The sequence below is a fragment of the Lontra canadensis genome, unplaced genomic scaffold, assembly GCF_010015895.1.
Source record: "Lontra canadensis isolate GAN:19392208 unplaced genomic scaffold, GSC_riverotter_1.0 scaffold62, whole genome shotgun sequence".
Classification (NCBI taxonomy): domain Eukaryota; kingdom Metazoa; phylum Chordata; class Mammalia; order Carnivora; family Mustelidae; genus Lontra; species Lontra canadensis.
In genome coordinates this window covers 7,026,028-7,051,065 of record NW_022631056.1, presented here as the reverse complement: position 1 = coordinate 7,051,065, position 25,038 = coordinate 7,026,028, and the positions used below count along the sequence as shown (strand labels likewise).

Sequence of the window (25,038 nt, the reverse complement as noted above, 5' to 3'; positions counted from 1 at the left end):
ACACAGTCTGTGTACTGGGAGTGCAAGGATGAATTTAGCTCCTAATCTTGTGAGGAAGACTGATGTGGGTATAGCCGTTTCTGGCAATGGGATGAGTAACTGGAGCACTGCCAGGACAGGGATGGTGGGGACGAGTCAGTTTACTTGGAACACTGGGTGGAAGATTGCTTTCAGAGAGGATTTCCTAGAGTGAATAGCTTTGGAATTGAAAAGGGAGGGTTTGGGCTCCCTAGCAGAGCAGACTAGCATCTGCTAGTCTGGTTGGCAGGCTGCAGTCACGTTGGGACAGTATGGAAATATGAGTTAATACGAGAACAGGAGTATTATACTAAGGAACTTGCTGTTGCTCATGGACGATGGCAGATGAGATGTGGGCATTGTAGGTTTTTAAACAAGGTGATTACATAATCCCAGGCTATGCAATGACAAGGCAGGGGTACGTACGTTGGAGAGAGGAGTGATTGGGTGATAATAGCGAGGCTGATTGGATCGGTACTTGATGTTGGATTTGTTGTAAATATTTTACATTCATCTTATTAGATGCTTATGACACACCCATGAGTTGGGGGCTGTTATAATCACACACACACACACACATGCACGCACGCACATACACACACATTCATACACGCACAGATATCATATTACTTTATATATGTTTTCATGCCTCTCCCCTGCTAAACTGTGACCTCCTCATGATAGAGGCTCAGTTTCATTTATGTTTGAATGCCAAGTGTTGGTGTAGCACCCAGAATATGGTTCTACAAAGGAGGTATTTGTTGAGTAGGCAGAGGATGAGAAAAGCAAAAAAACAATGGCATTTTATAATTAGAGGTAACTGGCTAAGTTCTATGCTGCAGGGAGGGCTTTTAAGCTAGATCTGTAAACACTAAACATAAAATAAATCAAGTAAATTGGGCCTGGCCCCATAATTCTCTATATGTGGCTGTACATGTCAACTTTAATTCTCACATGGAATGATGTATATTCCTTATTCCTGCTTCTTAGAGTTGTACTTTTGCCAACAAGACTTGTACTGATCTTTCTACAGAATAAAATAGGACATGGTGATTACTGCTTTGGTAATTTAGCTATTATTATTCTCCATTTTCCATGTGTCAGTTTAAAAATGATCACTGGTGTCCATATATGGTTGGCAGCCAAAAGTCTTATTTAATATCTCAAAGGCATGACTTATTCTGAGTTAGGGGATTGGAAATTCTTTTCTCCTTAATTGTTAGCATCTACTTTTGAGAGCAAGCAGTTAAGAGAAAGTATATAGCTGTTAATTTGCACAAGTTAGTAGACCTTGGAAATTGGGGTTGGGGGCTAGGCCTTTGGATTTTCTAATAAAGAAAGATTTGAGGGTTATCTTGAGTTGTTTTCTGTCCATGCTGCAGAATAGAAATTGGATGTCACTGTGTGTGCTTTGAGATTTACACATTTGTGGTCTTGGTTTCTTCCTCCTCCTCCATTTTCAGGGTGTGAATATAAGTGGGGGCCAGAAGCACCGAGTAAGTCTGGCCAGAGCTGTGTACAGTGGGGCTGACATCTACCTCTTGGATGATCCCTTTGCTGCAGTTGACGTTCATGTTGGAAAGCAGCTTTTTGAGAAAGTGATTGGGTCCTCAGGTATTTTGAAAAACAAGGTAGCCATAGTGTCACTTAACGCTTTTGGGGGGAAAGGGGAACATAATCTGCATACCATTGTGCCTAAATTCCAACATTTTGTTCATTTGTTGAAGTAAAGTAGTGATATTTCATATGAAAAAGGGGATGTCATGTTGGTCTTTTTATAGATAAATTTTAATGAATATTTTTTGAAGTTTCTTTTTCCAAGTTTATTCCGACAATAACTTATGTGATTGTTACGTTATAGACTGATATCATACACTAAGGGGATTTGTATGTCAAAATGAATTATTTTTTGTTTACTTGATTTTTTTAAATGGTATTTTCATGCATAGTACTTGCATAAAAAAGTATTATTTTACTGATTATTTTTTACTTAAAATTATACATATTGTGTATAATATGTAAAATTTTGGTATTATTAATATAGCAGTAACCATTCAGTTCTCTTGTGAAAGGGCCAAGAAGGGAACTAATATTTACCAAGGGCATATCATGTCTGACACTAAATTAGTTCATTTAGTTCTTATAGCAAGTCTCTGAGTAGGTATTATCATTATTCCTGTTTTACCTATGAGGGAACTTGAGTCTCAAAATGATTTGATACAGGTTGCTTAACTTAAGAACAACAGAGGTTTTGTTTTGTTTTGTTTTGTTTTTTTAAGATTTCATTCATTTATTTGACAGACAGAGATCACAAGCAGGCAGAGAGGCAGGCAGAGAGAGGGGGTGGGAAGCAGGCTCCCTGCTGAGCAGAGAGCCCAGACTCGGGGCTCCATCCCAGGACCCTAACACCGTGACCTGGGCCAAAGGCAGTGGCTTAACCCACTCAGCCACCCAGGTGCCCCAAGAACAACAGAGGTTTTAACAGCATGTAGAATTGTTGACTCACTATGTTATACCCCTGAAACTAATACAACATTGTGTGCAACTGTACTTTAATTTAAAAAAAAAAAAAAAAGAACAGCAGAGATTTTAACAAGTCTGTCTGACCACAAAGCCATACTCATTCCTTCATCGTATGCATTTATAGATTTGTTAATATAAGGTACTCTGGCAAACATTAAATAAATGCATAAAATGTTAAAGTATATATCTAAGTAAATAATAGATAAATTTCTTTACTTATTAAAATGAGCCCAAGATAAAAATTTCTGATTCAATCTTATGTGAATGTGTACAATAATATAGAAAGGATTAAAAAGAAATACTATGAATTATGACTGGAATCAAACACTTTATTGTGATGCTATAGGACCTTTAAAAAGTGAGCACGAATAACAGATGAGAAATTTTTTAATTTGTTATGAAATTGATTCATTTTTAATGAATGAAGAATACTTGAACCAGACAATAAAAACACTTGCAATCTTTTATTTGTTTGTCTGTTTTTTGTCTAACAGCATATAATCATTCATTGCAAAATAGCCATATGCTGCCTTAAACTGGTACCTACTCACAATTACATTCTGAACTAGTAAAAAACAAACAAACAAAAAACCCTATATCTTTCTTTAAAATAAAGTATTTTTACCTTTTTTTTTGTTTTTGTTTTTGTTTTGTAACCCAAGGAATAAAACACTCTGTTTTTCAGACTCGTATTTTAGTGACACACAACCTCACACTTCTGCCACAGATGGATCTGATTGTTGTAATGGAGAGTGGCAGAGTTGCACACATGGGAACGTACCACGAGCTGCTGTCTAAAACCAGAAACCTCACAAATTTGCTTCAGGCCTTTAGTGAACAAGAAAAAGGTAAGACACAGTGAAAAATAAGCCTAGGACACAGTATGCCTAGCCATCCTGAAAGTCCGTTAATTGTGTGATTTCTTACAGTGCATTTTTCTTCATTCATCCCGCTTAAGTCAGGAGCTGGCACCTTCCTTTCTCTAGAAAAGAAACATACGTGGGGACACATCAGCTAAAAAATAACCTCCTTTACGATTTTTTAAGCAAAATGTTATGCCCCAAGATCTGTTTGTTCATCTATGAAATGAGAGATTAGATGATTTATAAGCTCTACAGCGGGTCTAGAATATAATGGGTCTAAACATTCTACTTTCTTTAAAATTAAGAACAGGGAGCATAAATCCACGTCAAGTAAGTAATAAATATTTTAAACATTGTTGCATGCCAAGGAGGAGAAATGAACAAACAGAAAAGGAATCTGAGGAAAGACAAAGGGGAATGATACTTGTTTAACTTTTATGAGATAACAATTGAGTTTACTCACTAATTTTTGCTACTATACTCCTACTCCTACCATTCTAAATTAAGATTATAAATGTTTATGTAAATAGTTTGATCCTTACCTAATTAAGACACAGGGATGTTTAAAGTCAAGTATTAGCTTAATATTCTAAAGGTCAGTGATTTCCCATCTTTGAAAGCGTAGCGGGACCTGGGTGGCTCAGTCAGTTAAGCGTGTGCCTTTGGCTCAGGTCATGATCCCAGAGTCCTGGGATTGAGCCCTGCGTAGCATCAGGCTCCCTGCTTAGCAGGGAGTCTGCTTCTCCCTCTCCCTCTGCTGCTCCCCCCTGTTTGTGCTCTCTCGCTGTCTCTCTCTGTAAAAATGAAATGAAATGAAAGGAAGTGTTATGTGCATCATCATTTTTTCCAAATACAGATGCTTTATCAGAGAGACCTCTAGAATCCTTGTCCTATAACTTCCCAGAATACCATTGAGAAATGACTATAAAATCAATTAACTACTTCATAATTTCAGGGTAACAGAAGAAATATAGAGCTTTATCTCAGTATTTCCTACATGAACTCATATCCACTGATCACTTTACACTGTACATAGTTAGAAAAGTCATGAAAATATGAAACCAGTTTATAACGAGATCAGTCATTGAAAATATGAAACCATTTTATAATGGAATCAGTACAGTTCATTATTTGAGTATCATGGAATCAAAAAAACAAAGCGCTTTTGTTGATATGTTTCTTTTTTGAACATAAACTAATCCACTTTAGTTATATACTACTGTTTTTATATTTCTTGTCTTTATTCCTTTCTCAAATTCAAATATTCTGTTTGTAGATGCGTTCAGAGATTTCTGATGCATCATTAGATGGCTATGGTCATTCTTAATAAAAGAAACACCTTCTCTTCTCTTAATGGCTAGCAATTTTGGAAATGATCTCTTGCGTTCTTGGCCAGACTAAGTAATAATTTGTGCTTACAGTATGTATAGGAAAGAGAGGACTGTGAGCATCTCTTAGGATGAAAATGTGGTCTGTCATTTTTCTGTATTCTCAGCACTTAGGTAATCTCATGCTGGGCACATTACCGGTCCTCAGTAGCTGTTGAACAAGTGAATCTGCCGGAAGTATGTCTGCTCAGGAGTTAATGGGATGATTTGGAATGCTATGAGCCAGTGTCTTTTTCATGTAGCCATTTATTTTAAAGGTCACATGAAATACAAGTTGCATTACTTTGGAGAATGTATTTCGAAAAACAGGCAATGCATAAGTTTTATGTTCAATATTTAATTTACCATAAAATATAAACAGTGTGTCTTTTGAAAGTTGTGGAACTTGCTCTTGTTTAAAACCCCAGTTTTGAAAACAAGTATCGTGCATTCTCTTTTATTTCTGTATACCTTCTTACGTACATAAGTCCTCTATGGTAACAAATGGAAAGCAGTATTATTCTTGAAGTTGGGCTGACATTAATAGATGTTACTCCCTGTATCAGAAATTTGCCTGAGTTAGAAAAATGCAAATTGAACTGTTTTTTTCCTAATGACTTCACTATTGTGTCTTCTCTGTTAAAATTCAGGAAGGTGATGAGTAGAGATAATTTTTATACTAAAAATATAAAATATTTTTGAAAAATAAGATTTCTGGGATTTTTATTTTTTTTGGATCCTGAATAAAAAAAAATGTAAAGGTCTTTTAAAAGCAACCATAAAGTTACACATGTCGATACTAGATGTTAGATAGGTATTTGTAAAAGGTCAGCCATGTATAGTGTAATCCCTTAGGGGCCACACAGAGCAAGACAGAAGGAGATTTTCATGATATAAAGCACCTCACTAAACAATAGCTTCAAACCAGATAACATCCAGTGTCAAGTTCTTTTTTTTTTTTTTTAACCATTTATTTATTTATTTATTTATGAATGAGAGAGTGTTCATGAACACAAGCCGGGCAGGGAGAGGAGGAGGAGCAGAGAGAGGGACAAGTTGAGTCTGCACTGAGCCCAGAGCCTGGAGCCCAGAGTTCTACACAGGGCTCTCCATCTCACAACTCTGAGATCCTGACGTGAGCTGAGATCAAGAGTCAGACACTTTACTGACTGAGCTACCCACACACCCCCAGGATCAAGTTCTTATAATGCTGCCCTTAGACCTGGACCAGCATGACTCAGTACTATAGTATGTGCTTTAGAGAGTCCCTGTTCTGGCCTTTCTTAGCTGGCTCTGTAGTCAAGAGCCCAGGGATTTGTGCCTATCAGGGTCCCCTTCCAAACATCTACTTTTTGAGTATTCCAGGTATTTGGGATTCCAGAATTCTCTGCCCAAATTACATAAACTTGCTCCTCAGTCCTATCTTCCCGAAGCCTGGCTAATCTACTGGCATTTGCCGCTCTTTGACCCGAGGAATTTTTTCTTTCTTGGAGCGGTGGGTTAGGGTGAACAAAGCTGGGACAGATGGGCTGAGGTGTCCATAGACACAGTGCAGGATGGGGTCAGGGTGGGAGAGAAGGGGGCAGGGGCCTTAACCGGGACCACCTCACCTAAGACTGTCATGTTTCCAAGGAGCTCGTGGGGTTCCAAACAGTCTTACATAGACCTTAGCATTTAGATGGTTGGGAAGCTGTTTTGGTCAGGATAAGCCATAGAAGTTGGCTGGTTCCATCTGTTACTGTTAAATAATTAGGACTATGGTATGTGGGGCCTTCATTTATATTCTTGCCCTGTTACCCACCTATGTGAGGCACAGGCCTGTTTCTATGCAGCATTTTTTTTTTTTTATTTGTGTATGTAGTAGGGAAAACTCAAATTATATCTGAGAGCATTTTTGTTGGGATTTAGAAGAAAAGGGTTCCCTGGACAGGGAGTGGAATTTGAGAGGTATGATCCCCACTTCTAAAACACCCTGTGATCTATCATTTATATATTTTATCTTCTTTGATCTTGAGTCTGTTCAAGAATATTTATAAAAGTTATACAATCCTTCCATTTTAAAATTCGTGTTAACTTAGGTGACACCAGGGTGGAGCAACAGGAAGCACAATCTTGTGGAAAAAATCTCTGGGCCAAGTTTACATTGCCCCAGGCTCTAGTTCTGATTCTGAATAACTAAGTGAGTCTTCATAGGATGACTTAACACCTCTGGTTCTTCCCATTTATGAAAAATGGGACTTGAACTAAGTCTTTTTTTCTCCTGGTGGCTGATGTGGAATTGCACAAAGTACATTTCTATCATTCCCTTGCTCTCAAAACTGCTTATGACTTAACCACTTTTACTTCTTTTCCTGTCTTCCTCACCTTCACTATTAGGGTTAATAACAGATAACTTAGAAAAAAGTAGTTTTTATAGTATAATTTGGGTTTGGATACATCAGGTCTCAAAGACTCCATCCAGCTTGGAAAAGTCTACAAATCTCAACTTAAGGGAATATTATATTAGAGAATCAATCAGAGATAAGAAGAAAGGACAATGAAAAAAGATATGAGGCCTGATGATAAATTTACATATTAATAGTTTTAGTGTAGGCTACTTCTTACCCACACTAATAATCCTGGTGATAGCTAGGACATCATGGATAGTAAGTCAATATATTCACAACTTTTGCCTTTCTTAATCTTCCCGGAAACCTCCTGAGACCACCTGGTCATGATTTTACAGAGATCAGATATCTTGTACAAGTTAAGACAGATTGTAAGCGGCAGACTTTGAGTCCCATACTACCTCTGTTTCATGCCAGAGGCCAGCCAAACTCTTAAACTTTGTATTAAACATGTAGAACAAGTACATTAACTTGGCATGAAGAGACAGGAAGGAGTGTGTGTCTTAGCTCACTCTTGTTTGCTCTGTCTTTGTCTCTCTTCCTTTCACTCTGTCTCTTTAATGACTATTGGTTTCAGGCAAGTCACTTATCCTTTGTTTTATTTTTCCATTGTAAAATATGGAGGAGCTCAACTATTTTCTTTATTTTATAAGCTCATTTGGTACTCAAATTATGTAATGTATGTGAAAGCACTCGATAAATTGTAAATTTATAAATTTTAAAATTATTATTATAAACGATAGAAATGAAAACATGCCTTAGGCAGGAGGGGCTGAAATAGTTCCAGATCAACTTTTCATTCTGTGAGACATGGAATACCATGTTTTCTAGAAATAAGAAAAAACAATTCATATATGAGATTGTAGAAATTCCCAAGAACAGTTCCTTTGTTTTAAAGATGAGAAGTCTGAATTCAAGGAGTTTAAGTATTCTACTGTAAAAAAAAAAAAAAAAAAAGACAAAACTCAGCCAAGCTCTGAGATGTTTCCCATCAAATTCACAAGCAGTAACTTGAACCTCAGTCTTGTAGTTCTAGATGTGAGACCTTGGTTTGGATGACCTGCTTAACTTCTCTGTGCCTCAGTCTTTTTATCTCTAGAATAAAGGGATAATTATAGTATCTTCCACATAGGAATCTGTTATTAGTGTTAGTGACATTAGAAAGAACATGACAGAGATTTGGGGAATTTACCATTGTGTTTCACTAGTAATCTTCATAATAATCACAATTGTCTATAAGGCTTCATTAAATTGCATATTTCTTTTAAAGACTAGAGTCGTGTTCCTCTTGGGCAAATACCTAGCCCCTCTGTGGAAGTCCAAAACAAGTTAGCACTCCTCTCTAATGTCCAAAAAAAGAATTTCTGTAGGCTTTTTCATTATGAAATCTTAGTTTTAGAAGATGTTAGAAGATACTTCAGGTGAAGGGAAAATAATGGGAAAAATGAGAGGGCTCCCTGTATACCTGTGGATCCAGAACCCCAAAATTTCCCCAACTGATTTAATCATTCATCATCTATTTTATGCATTGTTTGCCTATATGTATATATAAAGCACTCACCATCTTCCTCTCCAGCTCATGCTTTAAAGCGAGTCAGTGTAATCAACTCCAGAACTATACTGAAAGACCAAATCTTGGAGCAAAATGATAGGTGAGTATTAGGATAATATGAGGCTCAATGGGATTACAAATAATTAATTACAATCCTTTTAGCATTTAAAATGCTCGCTTTATAAAGGATCTACACATTACAATGGCTACAAAATGTACTTAGTGGTCTCCAAATTTTAAACTCTCAGTTAGATGGATGCCCCTAAGGTTTTAAGAGAGATGGATGTGATTTAGTTTGGGAAATACATGCTTATTAGACTCTCATTAACTTCTAGACAAATTCTAGCAGCAGAATTTGTCTGTGTGTGTGTGTGTGTGTGTGTGTGTGTGTGTGCACGTGCACGCGCACGGGCACTATCCCCAATTCATAACATTTGTACCCACTGCTGATGTGAATGTGAAAATAAGCTTTAGACATGAGAATTCTGCAATGGACTGGTATAGTTATCAGGCCAGGATATATGACCTAGAAATAGGGACTAGGTGTAGGAATTGAAGAATCTGTCAAATGAAGCAAGAGAAAGGAAGGAAAGACGTGAGGAAGGGAGGAAGTGAAGGAGGAAGTAGGGGAGAAGGTATGAAGGGAAGGAGGGAGGGAGGAAGTGAAAGGAGGATGGAAGAAAATGAGAGAAATAAAAATCATAAAACATGGACCCCCATTGTATTTTGTTATACTTCTTTTTTTCAAAAGTGATTAAAATGAACAGTAATTAAAACAAATTACCATAATCCGTTACTTGCCTCAATATTCCCTCTAGTCGTTGCAAATAGGAAACTGAAAGAAAAAAAAAAAGAAATAGTAGGAATAAACTGTTTAAGAAGTCGGTGCCAGAATTACAAGGAGCAGCCACTCATCAGAATTGCTAAAATGGAGAATTGGGGTGGATTATAAAGAAGCAAGCACTTAGAGATCCATTGGCTCAGAGTTTTGTAGATTGGACCTTGAATTAAAAAATGGACCTTGAATTTATTTATTTATTTTGAAAAGAGTGGATATTCCTAAGGATGTGTGGATGATGTGGATGCTGCTGGTTTGAGTTTTGCCTCTACATCAGCTTCAGCTGAGTCAACAAATCAACTAAATCATTCTACCAGAGACCCATATGACTTTTTCACCCACCTTTTGCAGGTCTTTGCTCAAATATTACCTTATCAATGAAGACTGGGTTTAGCCACTCTGGTTTTTTGTTTTGTTTTTTAGTTTTTTAGTATTATTTTATTTATTTATTATTTATTTAATATTTATTTATTTATAAATTTAATATTTATTTATTATTTATTTTACTCTTTTTTCATTTTATTTTATTTTATTTCTTTTCAGGGTTCCAAAATTCCTTGTTTTAGCCACTCCACTTTATCACAATACTTCCCAGCTCCTTCCAGGCTTAATTTTTTTTCCCTATAATTCTTACTAATTTTCAGTATACTGCAAAAATTATTTCCTTTTATTTTACCTTTTACTTCTGGTTTTAAGCTTTATAACAGTCTAAATTTTTATCTATTTGTTCGTTGCTTTATTGCTACCTAAATAACAAATTTCAACTAAACACTGAATATATGAGTTATATGTTATTATAACATATAAGCTGATGTTCAATAAATAATTGTTGAATGGATGAATAAGTAACTGAATTCTGAAAGAACACTCAAGGGTTTTTTGATCCATTATTTATTCTACTTTATTTTTTTGACCATTATGACAATGCCTTTCATTTAAATGAATGTCAGTTTTTAAGGATTCCCCAGAGAAGTGAATCTAGAAGCATTGAAACAGACTTTGAAATTCATGTGCTATAAAATCTACATATCTCTGATCATTAGGAGAATTTTCACTTGTGTATAGTTTCACCATGCCGTCAATATGTAAGTTGTTAAAAATCTTAAAACTTAAAAATCAGTAAGTATTGTTGTTAACTTAATCATACCCTTCTCTCTATAATAAATCCGTTGTCCTTATTTATAAAATCATTGTCAGTCATAATACCTAAATTGAACCCCTTGAAGTTTTTCTGAATCAATTTTGGGAAGTTTCTTTTTGAAACAAGAATCCCAATCCCTATAAAAATTTATTTACAGAATTGATTTCTAAACATTTCTCAAATTGTGGAGGCTCAGACTGAAGCCAGCATTCTGAAACTTACTTCTCTAACGAGGAGTACACTGGGGAGATCGCCTCCATTCCAATATGTTACATTTTTGTCAACACAACAAGCTTCAAGCTTACTCTTCGATAACTGCGATAAAAATGTTGATTGGAGGTCCATGAATTCCCCCATGCTCATCTTTTCTTATTTGTAATCAGATTATTTTTTTTTGTCATCAGAGTATTTAAATCATTTTTTATCTTGTGTTTGAGAGACCTATTTTTTCCAAAATATGTGCATGTTTGGCTACTTCCTGTGTATTTCCTGGTTTATTATTTTCTGTGCTACTTCTCATTCTAGCTTTCATTTTTTTATCTGCTTCACTGTTTGGTAAGATAATATTACACCTAGAAAACTTTCCTGAATTTTTAACCTAACTTTCTATTTTTTGGAATTGTCCAGTTTCCACCTCGTGCAGCATTAAGATAGACAAGGGACTGGAAGGAACACAAAGGCAGGAACCTTACGGCAGTTAGAGACTCTCTACAATGGGATGTTAGAGACGCTCTACAATGGGATGTACTGAGAGATAGAATGCAGTGAGTCTTCTTCATGGGAGAATTCGGTATTTCATGGGGAAAGTTGCTAACTGCCTATCAGGAGAAGGGTGACAAGGCAGTTGGACTAAATAAATGTCTGAAATTTAAGACTTAGAATTACTTTATGACACGTTCGTTCAGTTCTATAATAGGGACTAAAATAATATGAACTGTTTCTACATTTTACTTCTCACTTCCTGGTTTAAATTTACATGGTACATATTAATTATTTTATTTTCAAAAATTTTTATTAATATCTTCCTTGAATAAAGTGAATCAGGATTGTGATTTCAGTATCTAGACTGCCCCCTTCTGTCTTTCATGTCAGACTTTTTAATCACTTTAATCCTCCCATACATATTCTGTACTTTGCAACTGCTTGCTCAGTTCAGGGATAATGGTTTCAGTATGTTAATTTTATATCTTTTATACAAAAATATGCAGACGGGTATTGTGCCAACTTTCCTGAGGGTTTCTGAAGGACAACACAAGACTCATTTTTAAAACTTCTCTACTAGCATAAAATAATTTGCTCTTTTAAAATTCAGATGGAACCTGTTATTCACTACAAAGTTTCCAGAACCAAATGCAGTATTTTTGTGGAAAAAGAATCAATAACATTATAGTTTGCAAAAGCAATGCCCTCCTGCATAGTGTCCAATAAATTCTTTGTCTTTGTTAGTTGTGTCTAATTAGGATGCTTTAATTCCCTTTTAACAGTTGGGTTTCATAGCGTTTTATATCCAACTACATTAAGAATTAATTTTTTGGCTTGATACCAATGCTGAATTTGCTTATCCAAACAGAAGCCATGCCAAGGGCTTGAAGGATGATGACAGTAATTAACCCAAATCATATACCAGGAGCTGTTCCAATGAAAGTGTCTGTTAAATAGTGTATCTTTTCCTGATGGTGAAGCTGATTCTACAAAGGCCATGTATTGCAACCTCCCGCAGAATGTTTCTTGACACTAGTGCCAGAGATAGAAAGGGAAGAGCCACTGGAGTGATCAAATAAAGCCTTTCTTATTCTGGTAAATAAAATGGAAAACATGTAGAAATGGAGGAAATTAAACTCAGTTCAGTATTTCCAGAGGTCACTTTGATCTAGGTATATCAAATGACTTAAAACTTAGCATACCACATGCTCCTGTGTCCCTTCAAGGGATGATGAGAGAGGTGTGTAAAAAGAATGACAATTATAGCAAAAAAGTGGGGAAAATCTACAGCCAGTATAACTACTGAGTTTGTTAAATGACTCTTAATATAGTAAAATGAAAAATATAATGCAGTTATAGAATAATATTTTAGGTTCATTGCATGCTGGGTTACAAAGACCATATACAAAATTGTTTAAAAGTTAAAGAATGGTTTTAGAACATGTGTATTATGATACTACACACATGTGGAGAAAAGACTACAGCAGTACTCTCAAGCATCTTTTTTTTCCTCCTCCTTTGGCATTACTTTTCTTCCTTCTGTTAGGTATTTTCCAAATGTTTTTCCAATAATACAGTTCTAGAAGAATTGACACATACCTGGTGATTGGTTAGAAAGGTGCCAAGATTGAGACAGAGGAAGTGTTTGTGGCCCTTTACAAAGCCAGAGAAAGCTTTAAAGGAGGTAGGGAAATATCTGGTTCAATTTAGGGTGGTATAGAGATAAACAGCAAAGCAATGAGGTAAGCATTTTACTCTATAGATCTGGAACTCAAGGGAGAGGTATGGACTAGAACAATCAATTTGAGAGTCACCCACAAAGAAGGAGGTCACTGAAACTGAGTGAATGAGATTACTCAGAAGAGTGTGGAGCATATAAAGGAAATAGAGTTGGCGCTCGAACAGTGTGAGGATTTAAGGCATCAATTCCCCACGTAGCCAGAAATCTGAGTATAACTTTTGACTTTGCAAAAGCTTAGCTACTAATAGCCGTAGTTGACCCGAAGCCTTATTGATAGCCAACAGTCAATTAACGTATATTTTATATGTTACATGTATTATATACCGTATTCTTACAGTAAAGTAAGCTAGAGAAAAGAGTAACTTATTAAGAAAATCAAAAAGGAAAGAAAATACATTTATAGTACCATATGTATATTTATTGAAAACAATCTGCCTGTAAGTGGTCCTGCGCGGTTCAAGCCTGTGTTGTTCAAGGATCGACTGTCATGATTAGAACTGAGCCTGAGGAAATGTAAACATTAAGGAGAAGACAGAAAAAGGAGCCTAAAAAGAAACTCACGGAGGGCCAGAGAGGTGTGAGAAAAAATGCATGGTGGTAGGGAAATTAAAGGGAACATTCCTTTAACAAGGGAGTGGTCAATGATTTTTAAATGTCATGAAGAATTAAAGTGGAATATTTTTTAAGGTATCCCATGAATATAAGAATAAGTGTTTTACTCATTTCATCAGGACACCATTGAAGGAAACACTTCCAGCCAGAAAGTTGAAGGAGACAAAGTTGTTTAGCAGAAAAATGTTTGGCTATAAAAGGAAGGCAAGAAGTAGGATAGTAACTGACTAGGGACACAGAGTTGAGAGTAGTTATCATTTTTGTGGTGATGGTATTACCTTTAAGATGAGAAGAATGTGTTGTTCTCTATGGGGTGATGGGAAGGAGTAGGTGTAGGGAGGAGAAGATGAAGGTTAGAAAAAATTGGGAACAACTCAGGGTTTCTTAGATTTGCCTTAAGATGAGAATCCCTTGGATCATTTGTTTGAAAGGCAGGTTTCTAGTGGGGAAAATCCTGTAATCTGTATTTCTAGCAAGTACCATCAAGTGACTCCTTGACAGGACAGTGTGGAAACACTATAGTTAATAAATGTGTTTTGAGGAAATGGGACAGAATGGGATTCAGATCTTATGGTTATTCTTAGATATGAGGAAAGAATTTCCTTTGTTTTCCATAGAAGAGAATTAGAAAAGGCTACATATAAATGTAGAGATTTGTTGGCTGACTTTCCTGTCTGCCCTTACTTTCTCCATCAAGTAGGATGTGGGGCCCCTTCTGAGACTCATGCAAGAATTTCTAGGCACTGTTGAGAGCCCAGGTAGAGGGAAGACGCTAATTCATGGTGGAACCAATTCACAGAGCTGCATGATTTTGTTGAAGCGAGTGTGATGAAGACCGACATGTGAGTTCTAACATGGAGGTTTAATGGAAAGAAAGCAGAGTCTGAGAGTTCAGAATATTACTGCAGTTTGGATAATACTATAATCATGGAGCACAGGCCGGATAATGAAGGCAAAAGAAAGAGGTAATAGGTTTGCCTGGGACTGAGATTTTCCTGGAATATTGGATAGTCAGTGCTAAAATCAGGAATATCTGGAAACCAGAATCATCAATCATCTGAGGAGAACAAGGATTTAGAAACTGGAAGTCTAAATGGAACTAAACCCAAATGTAGTGAGAGTTATTGAATGTACAACTTAGAAATAGAAGGGGTGGAGCACCTGGGTGGCTCAGTGGGTTAAGCCTCTGCCTTGGGCTCAGGTCATGATCTCAGGGTCCTGGGATTGAGCCCCCACATCGGGCTCTATGCTCAGCAGGGAGCCTGCTTTCCCCTCCACCCCCGTCTGCCTCTCTGCCTACTTGTGATCTCTCTCTCTGTCAAATAAATAAATAAAATCTTTAAAATAAAAAAAAGAAAAGAAATAGAAGGGGTTATGGCCAGAGATTGAAACGTTTAAAGCTGGGTTTTCCGAGGTGGGTTAGCTCCTGGTATTAAGATTCATGGCTTGAAGTCCTGACAGTTGATGGTCAAAGCAGAATGCAGATGAAGGACCCGGAAGTAGGAAGGTCATGAGATTGAAAAGACATTGAGTTTAATAAGCTGTCTGTATAAACTGTGACATCACCCAGGAGGGTGGCAGAACAAAGTGGGACAATGAGCCCGATGCCAGTCTTATTATTTATTTATTTGTTTGTTTATTTATTTTAGAGAGAGAAGGAAAGAGTGCATGAGCTGGGGGAGGAACAGAGGGAGAGGACAAGCAGACTCTGCACTGAGCACAGAGCCCACTGTGAGGCTTGATTCCGTGGCCCTGAGATCATGAGTTGAACCAAAATCAAGAGTCAGATGCTCAACGAACTGAGCTACCTAGGAGCCTCCTTTTTTTTAAAAAAAAAAAAAAAAAAAAAAAGTTTTAAAATTTTATTTATTTATTTATCTTTTCAGTAGGCTCCATGCCCACTTTGGAGCTTAAACTCACAACTCTGAGATCAAGAGTTGCCTGCTCTACTGACTAGGCTAGCCAGGTGCCCTTGATGATAATCTGATACGGTAGCATTAGGGTAAATAACCTAGGGAATTGACTCAAGGATAATTATCTAGAAGAAGCAGTAAAAAATCAGACTATATGTTCTGACTTTAAAATATATGGGGTATCGGAGAATAAACAATCTCCATTTGAAAAGATTAAAGGAACAATGTTATTGGGGCAGAAGAATATGCAGTAAAATGGTTGATAATGTATAGCTTTTAAAAAAGTGGTTGCTCTGAAAACTACAAAATGTGCATTGTCTTGCTTTATTAGGCCCTCACTGAATCAAGGAAAACAGTTCTCAATGAAAAAAGAAAAGATTCCTGTTGGTGGGGTAAGCACCAGAATTTCTAGTATTATTTGTTATTAACCACACAAATATAAAAGATTACATGCATTATCAATAAATACCATATATTTTTATTTGAGGAGGGTTGCTATAAAATAGTTTGAAGAAATTATATTAAGTGAAACTGTTGGTTTATTATAGTGGTGTTAATTAGGATAACATGTTACTTAGATATCTGTATTTTGTTTACTAATGATATTTACCAATATTATTTGAACATCCTTCATTTTTAAGTGCTCAGGACTATGCTGGACACTTTACATGTACTTATAAGATGACTGCTGTTAAAATTCCAATTTACAGATGAGTTATCCAGGAATTAGAGGAGTTCGTAACTTGAGCAAGATCACAAAGCTTAAGAAATGTCATGTAGGATTTAAATCTACCTTGTGTGACTTTTAAGTACCGCAACCTAATTTTATATTAATTTTGCCTTTAGGTGAAGTTCTCAATCATTCTAAAGTACCTCCAAGCCTTTGGCTGGCTCTGGGTGTGGCTGAGTGTGGCTGCTTACCTTGGGCAGAATTTGGTGGGCGTTGCACAGAACCTATGGCTTAGCGCCTGGGTAAAAGAAGCAAAACACATGAATGAGTTCACAGGATGGAATCAAATAAGAAGCAGTAAACTTAACATCTATGGATTATTGGGACTAATGCAAGGTAAAAAAATAAGTCCAGGGGCTTCTTTTTTTCTCTTTCTGACCTAATTTATTGAAATGCGAGCATATGGCATAATTTTATTTCAAATAAAACCTATACCATATTTTCAAATATTTTGAGATAATTCAAATGCATATGTTTTTAATTGATCATATTTGAGAAAGTAAACCAAAACTTATGTGTGTCTGCTACATGGTCCTCTCTTTATTCTTTTTTTCTTTTTTTAAAAGATTTTATTTATTTGACAGAGAGAGACAGAGCAGGAACACAAGTAGGGGGAGTGGGAGAGGTAGTTGGAGAGTCAAGCAGGGAGCTCCATGTGGGGCTCGATCCCAGGACCCCAGGATCATAACCTGAGCTGAAGGCAGCTGCTTAACAACTGAGCCACCCAGGCACCACGGCCCACTCTATTCTTGACATAAAGTATTTGGAAAGGTTTTTCCTGACAACATGGCTATTCACTGAATGTGTGAGACTTGTGATTGATACAAAGATCAGTAAGTGAGTCAGTCACAAACTTACATTGTGAATAAAATCTAAAACTACATGGCAAGCAATAAGTACTATAAAAGTAATAAAAGAAAATGTGCAAGGACACAGAGCAGGAAAAAGCCATATTGGGGTTAAGATAATTTCCAAGGAGGGGTGCCTGGGTGGCTCAGTGGGTTGAGGCCTCTGCCTTTGGCTCAGGTCATGATCCCAGGGTCCTGGGATTGAGCCCCGCATAGGGCTCTATGCTCAGCAGGAAGCCTGCTTCCCCCTTTCTCTCTGCCTGCCTCACTGCCTACTTGTGATCTCTCTCTGTCAAAAAAAAAAAAAAAAAATCTTTAAAAAAATATATAATTTCCAAGGAATCATTATCATTTGAGGTGTCACTAAAGAATGATTTAAATTTTGTGAGACTGAAATCACAGAAAAGGAGAGGTAACAGATGCAGAGAGAAAGATATGAATAAAGACAGGGCGGGGAGAGAAAGGGGACTATAAGCATGAGTGAGGGTGCCAATTTGAGTGGTCTTCAGGTTATTGGTAGGGGAGTAGGGAAATTAGAGGTGGAAAGGTAGTTTGGAGACCTGTTGGACATGATAGTTGGAAAGGCAAGTGGAAAACTTTGAGATTTGAGGGAAAAGAGGTGAACTAGAGTAATTTTTCAAACTAAGAATGAATTAGCAGTGATGAAGAAGAATGATGGACTTTTATTGGAGGCATTAAATCAAGATGAGGGAGAATTTGGGATGGATAGGGAAAGAGTAGTCAGGTATCTTCTAGGTGTAAATTTGGATGGGAGATAATCTAATGTAGAAAGATCTCTGATCTATCTCTTCATCCAAGGCATCTAGTCCAGTGCTAAGCAATGAGTAGGGAATGGAATAGGATTGAATGAATAAAGAATGAAGGAAAATAAATGAATAAACAAATGAATGGTCAGAGAATAGCAATGCAGTTGGAGAAAAGGGATAGATAGGGAAGACCTTGTAGTGAAAACGTATATAAGAATGGGTGATCTGAAGATAAGAAGAGGGCCTCATTCATGGTTTCGAAGTTCATTTTGGGTAACTGGAGAATGATGAAGACAAAAATAAGGAAACCAGGGGGAAATCTTAATAGGTGGGACAGGGAATTCAGTTGACTTCAACTCAACAGTGAATCCAATTTGGGACACATTAAATAGAAAGTGTAGATACATTTTTCTACTTTTTTCTTCCTCCCAGTAGGCAAATTTAAATGCATATCTGGAAGTTTGGGAAGCAGATTTCATTTATTTGTAAATGGAGGGCTTAGATTCAATAATTTCTACATTTCCTCCAAACTCTAAGACTCTATAGCTCTGTGGTTCTTCCAAGATGTTGAGTTATTCTAATAGAGATAACAAATGAGCCCTAGAGCAGATATGATCACTACGAATGAGGATTAAGAGCTCCAAGGGTGAATGATAGATACTTGGAGAATGCGCATGTACAGTCAGTTAGGGGACTGGCTTCAGAGAATTTGAGCAGAGGTAAGTTCTTGATCAACAGATAAACACAAAAGATGCAAAAAGACACAAAAGCACAATAATATGAAGGCTTGCTCTGTTCCTGGAAACCCAAAGCATTTTAGTTATAGAGGTTAGATACATGAAACTTTTTTTTTAAGATTTTATTTATTTATTTGACAGACAGAGATCACAAGCAGGCAGAGAGGCAGGCAGAGAGAGAGAGAGAGGAGGAAGCAGGCTACCCGCTGAGCAGAGAGCCCGACGCGGGGCTCGATCCCAGGACCCTGGGATCATGACCGGAGCAGAAGGCAGAGGCTTTAACCCACTGAGCCACCCAGGAGCCCCGATACATGAAATTTTATGATGCACAAAAATGGTAATTTCATATGGTATAGACTAATATATCAATTCATTTAACATACATTCTAATGAGGGACTCCTTAAGCTTGGGCATGTTACTTAAAACTTTTAGTTTTACCATTTATAGAATGTGGATAATTTCTACCTAAATATTGTTTTAGTGATTAATCAGCTAATACGTATAGAGCTTACAGAAAAGTGCTGAGCACATAGCAAGAGTGCAGTAAATGTTAGGTATTATTTAACACTAGAGGAAATGAATACTATGTACGAAGTCCTGCGGATAAAAAGTTTCAGAAGGAAGATTTGAATCCATGTGTACCAGTTTCCCCAAATTATTCTTAACCACTAAATTAACATTTCCCAAAGAGTTTTACATGAAGCAGTGGAGAGGCTCCATAAGTATAGGGTTCTGTACTCCCGTAGGTTTGGAAAACTGAGAACTGTATTTTTCTGTGCATCTGAAATCTTTCTTTCCTTTCACTAAAAGTTTTGAGATATTCTTCAGCAAACTGACCTGTTTAGTTCTATCTAACCCAATGTTTCTCAAATCATTTAACCATAGAAAGCGTGTTTTTTTTTCTTGTATTGTCCATTAATATCTTGAGCAACTTGTTTTCCATAGAATATGTTTTGGAAAACTCTAAATGATGACACAGTGCCTCCAAGTGAAAAATGTGATGTAACAAAAGCCAAAAAAAAAAAAAGGAAAGGAGGAAAAGGAGTGCTTCAAAGAAGTTCTCAGTGATTCTGAAATGCTGCAGAAATGTTAAGAAGAAAGAAAATTGAGGAAAGACCCAGGATTGTAGTCAAGGATACATCATCAAGAAAGAGATAAGAAGAGAATACAGATTGTAGGTAGTTGAACAATTGATGATTAAGGAGTAGATACGTATTATCCTTCAAAGATGTTAGGTGATTTGAAAGAAAAAAAGGATATTCAAAAGTACAATACAAATAAACAGAAGATTTTTAAGTACAGACATTTAGTGTGTGTTTATAAGAGGAAAAAAAGGTACCTTGAGGGGGAATGATATTCAGGGAGAATTCAAACAAGAAAAAAAAAATAAGTGGAAGTCATGCTATCTAAGGATATTCATAAGGGAAAACACAAAGAGATACATGAATTTGGAAAAAAAATGAAGATAAAAAGTATGAAACTTAGGGCTTTGCTTCTCTTCTCCTTTCTTATCTTTATTGTGTGGCCACTGTATTGCTTAGAAGTATCTCCATCAAAAGTATGCAAATATCATGAGACAGAGTTATGTTTATTTTGCCATTCTGTTAACAATACTCATTGGGGGAAGAGATGTTTTTAATGATTAAAATGAGATGTAAGGAATATCTATACTATGAAAGATACAATGTGTTTGGTTTTGAATCAGTGAGAGTCAAGATTATTGGCTTATAGTTTGCAGCTCATTGAAGAAAGAATAGATACAGCAGTCTAGAATTCTGAGCAGCAAAAGAAACTGTAAAACTCATACCAGTTCAAGAGCTCATGTAAGAACTTTAGGGGAAATTCAATATACTTTGAAGAGTATTGTAAGTGAGCAAATATCATTTCCTACACTAGCCAAGGTATGTTAAGTTTACTGTTCGCAATTTTACCTGTAAAAAGTCTTATATTTTTATCAGAATTTTTAGACTTTTTCTTTAAATTCCAGTTAGTTAACATACAGTGTAATATTGGTTTAAGGTACACATTTTTTTTTGATTTGCCATATATCTTTTTTTATCTTTTTCAAGTTTTTATGTAAATTCCATTTTGTTAATGTATAGTGTGACGTTAGTTTCAGGTGTAAAATTTAGTGATTCATCACTTATGTACAATACCCAGTGCTCATCACAAGTGCCCTCCTTAATCCCCATCACTTACTTAGCCCATTCCCCCCACCTAGCTCCCCTCCACTTTGTTCTCTACAGTTATGAGTCTGTTTTCTGTTTCTCTTTGTTTTTTTTCTCTGTATTCATCGTTTTGTTCTTAAATCCCACATATGAGAGAAATCATATGGTATTTGTCTTTCTTTGACTTATTTTGCTTAGCATAATACTCTCTAGCTCCATCCATGTCATTGCAAATGGCAAGATTTCATTCTTTTTTATGGCTATTATTTCTGTGTGTGTGTGTGTACCATAACTTCTTTATCCATTCATCAGTGGATGGACATTTGGCTATTGTAGGTGATGGTGCTATAAACAGCAGGGTGCTTATATCCCTTCAAATAAGTATTTTGAAATTCTTTGGGTAAATACTTACTAATGCAACTCCTCCATCATAGGGTCATTCTGTTTTTAACTTTTTGAGGAACATCCGTGTTGTTTCCCAGAGTGGCTGTACCACACTGGATTCCCACCAACAGTGAAAGGGGATTCCTTTTCTCCACATCCTTCCCAACACCTGTTGTTTCTAGTATTGTTGATTTTAACCATTCTGACATGTGTGAAGTGATTTTTTTTTTAAAGATTTTTTAAAAAATTTATTTATTTGACTGAGATCACAAGTAGGCAGAGAGGCAGGTGGGAGGGGTGCAGGCTCCCTGCCGAGCAGAGAGCCCGATGCGGGTCTCGATCCCAGGACTCTGGGATCATGACCCGAGCAGAAGGCAGATGCTTAAGCCACTGGGCCACCCAGGTGCCCCATGAGATGATATCCTAATTGTAGTTTTGAGTTTTATTTCCTTGATGATGAGTGATGTTGAGTATCTTTTCATATGTCTCTCGGCCATCTGTCTTCTTTGAAAAAATATCTATTTGTGTCTTCTTCCCATTTTTAAATTGGGCTATTTGTTTTTTGGGTGTTGAGTTTTATAAGTTCTTCATATGTTTTGGATATTAACCCTTTGTTAGATATGTCACTTGCAAATATCATTTCCCATTCCATAGGTTGCCTTTTCATTTTGTTGATTGTTTCCTTCACTGTGAGGAGGCTTTTGATTTTGAAGAAATCCCAATAGTTTGTTTTTGCTTTTGTTTCCCTTGCCTCAGGAGACATATATAGCAAGAAGTTGCTATGGTTGATGTCAAAAAGGTTACTGCCTGTGTTCTCGTCTAGGATTTTTATAGCTTCAGGTCTTAAGTTTAGGTCTTTAATCTATTTAAAATTTATTTTTCTGTACGGTATAAGAAAGTGGTCTGGTTTCATTCTTCTTCATGTTGCTGTCTGGTTTTCCCAACACCATTTGTTGAAGAGATTCTCTTATTTTGATTAACTATCAGAAGGGGAAAAAAATTAGCTATCAGTAGATATAGGAAGTATTTTGTAATGAGGCAACAGATTATGCAGTCTAATCAAAATGATTTTTTCCTGATTGGCTTTTTGTGTAGAGTGGTCTTCAATAATTAAAATATGAATCTTCTCAGGGTGCCTGGGTGGCAGTCAGTTAAGCATCCAGCTCTTGATCTCAGCTCAGGTTTTGATCTCAGAGTTCATGAGTTGGTAAAAAATAAACAAATTAATTAATTAATTAAGAAAAAGAATCCTCCCTAATTTTTCTTTCATTTTTAATTTTTTTTTGCATTAAAATTTAACATTTTCTGAGGACTTATTTATTAGATCCCATTATAAGTTTTCTGTAAGTGGGTAAGCCTAAGAAATAACAATGTGTAATTTCTGGGTTTTTTCAGTAGACCACAGCTACATCTTACAGAATCTTGTCCAATGAAGAGCAGGCTATATTCATTTACATCATCATAGCTCACTAAATAAAAAGGGCAGGAGTGCTTTAAAGCATAAGCAACATTGTTTGTCACATGTTAATACCACAGACCTACTGTGAATAATATAGAAAGCAACATTCTAAAAGAAACTAGAATTCAAAGCCCAATGTTAGAGTTATACTTTGTAATAGTAGTAAAAATCTGACCTCATTTTCTAAACAAGAAATAGTTCGGCACATTTTTCCCAAAGCCCCAGCTATTCCCCTTAGAATCTTTAGGACACTCTAAACATCCCCAATATATTATTTAATTTTATGCTTCACTGTTAGGAAATTCCCTTCTCCAATTCAATGTAAACAATATAGGCACCTTATTTTCAAAGTAAAATGTTTAATGAGTACACAGCTGCTTCTAGTTTGAGATGAGTGACTGGATCATCTACTTTACTCACCTCACAAAATTCCAATGAGATGACAGTGAATAAATATAAAAGGAAAGACTTGAGAAGATTTCTGAGTGATAAATTTCTACATAAACAATCAAACTGATAGTCAATCAAGGGCAGAAGTATCTACAGCCAGAAATGTATAGGGGAGAAGCTGTAACACAAGAGGGAGATGATCATTTGAGCAGGAGAGAAACACTAAATTCATGGTCACAGGTAAAGAGTAGGATTAAGTTGCATGGAAATAACTAAAATAATTCACTAGACCATTGTTCTTCTGGCCCATCAGTCCTTCTTGCAATCATCACCACCATCATGTGCACACCAACTGGCATTGCAGCAATTCAATGAAAACTAGAAAGCTGACATCTAAAGAGGAAATTAGGATTCCTAGTGTGTGTGGCATACATAGAAGAAATCCTCCTTAAATAGCTTTTGGAAAAGCTCCAGCCTCCATGTCTGGATCCCAATAGTCTGACTCTCTGAGTTACATCTGCCCATGTCTATGGAATTTGAAGCAATCCCGTCCATTCAGAGGGAAACAATGTTGGGGGAAATTAAAGTGTTCAATAGCAGAAGGAAGCCGTACCAGGTACCTCTGTGAATTAACCATATGTTTATCTCGTATGTTGACACTGACAATGATGGATGGTCTTGCATTTTAATCAAACCAACAGTATAAATAAGAGGTAACAAAGCAATGGAGCCCAGAAATAAAATAATCTTATTTGAAAGAGAAGCTTAAAATGTCAAATTGGTGTCTTCAGAGATTCAAAATATTATATTCACAAAGCAAGTGCAAAAATGTGATGAAATAAGTTCAATCTTAGACCAAAAATTCTTGAAATATTTGAAGGATGTAAAAGGATTGTACAAGTGTGAGAAGATAAACTAGAAGAAATGATTCCAGATGTATAACATTAAAAGAGATGAAAAGTGATAAGAAAATTAGAGGAATAATCCAGGAAGTTCAACACTCACATAAGTCAGAAAATGCAAGTGAAAATTACCAAATTCATAATATTTAACATTTCCCATAACTGAAGAATGCAAGTGTCTGATCTTGCAACCATTCCAGTTTAGAGAAAGAGAGGGATCCAAGAGAGTAGTGTATATTGCTAAGAGAAGGGGGCTACATAGGATGAAGGAAATAATAGACTATCTGATGAGTTTGAATATATTCAGAAGAGATTCACTGACTGTTGAAGTGCTTGGGAATAAATTAGTGCTTGTTGCATAGGAAACTAAGAATATGGAAAAGAGTGGTGAACTTCATGCATAATGTATGCTTAGTGGCAATATAAATATTGAATGTTTATTTGAGGAAAGAGGGTGACAACCTGTTATTGAAAAAGGAAAAAGGGAGTTTGGGGAGAGTGAGGTAGGAAAAAAATAGAAAATATTTAAAGCTAAGAAGTCATTTAACAGCAGTATGTGATATTTCAAATATAAAACAATTAGCCGAAATAATTTAAGATGGTTGGGGTCAACTGTCATTGTTTTGTTTTACACATACTTAACAAAGGAATGAGAACCATATTGGCAATACACTTTTATTAGCAATTTTCTGTATTAGAAGCAGTGGAGCAATTGTGTAACCCCTATGATTCAGAGCAAACTAGCTTAAGTAACATGGAAACTTACTGACTCCCCAAACTAAAAAGTCCAGGCGTGGTTCTGTATATGCACTCTGTCCCTGTGCTCAGATGAAGTGTTCACTACTCTTTATTTATCAGCTCTGCATCGCCTTAATTATCAGGCTTCACATGGTGTTGGAAATGTTCTCCCTCAAAGAACTTCCTTCCATAGAAATCCAGAAGTTACTCTTCTTGAAACAATTTGAATCACATATCCATCTTTGACCAATCACTGT

The 25,038-nt window shown here is 36.3% G+C and overlaps 1 protein-coding gene across 5 annotated transcripts in view; it reads left to right on the top strand.

Moving 5' to 3' along the window:
- LOC116879649 (multidrug resistance-associated protein 1-like) overlaps positions 1-25,038 on the top strand; it is a 90,615-nt gene that overhangs the window by 45,698 nt on the left and 19,879 nt on the right. For 4 of the 5 annotated variants that reach the window (XM_032878024.1, XM_032878027.1, XM_032878023.1 and 1 more), the window contains 5 exons: positions 1,482-1,649; positions 3,227-3,389; positions 8,735-8,810; positions 15,989-16,049; positions 16,504-16,723. In XM_032878024.1, coding sequence (XP_032733915.1) covers positions 1,482-1,649; positions 3,227-3,389; positions 8,735-8,810; positions 15,989-16,049; positions 16,504-16,723 — 688 coding nt within the window. The remainder of the gene's footprint in view (positions 1-1,481; positions 1,650-3,226; positions 3,390-8,734; positions 8,811-15,988; positions 16,050-16,503; positions 16,724-25,038) is intronic. The other variant, XM_032878026.1, reaches the window with a different exon arrangement.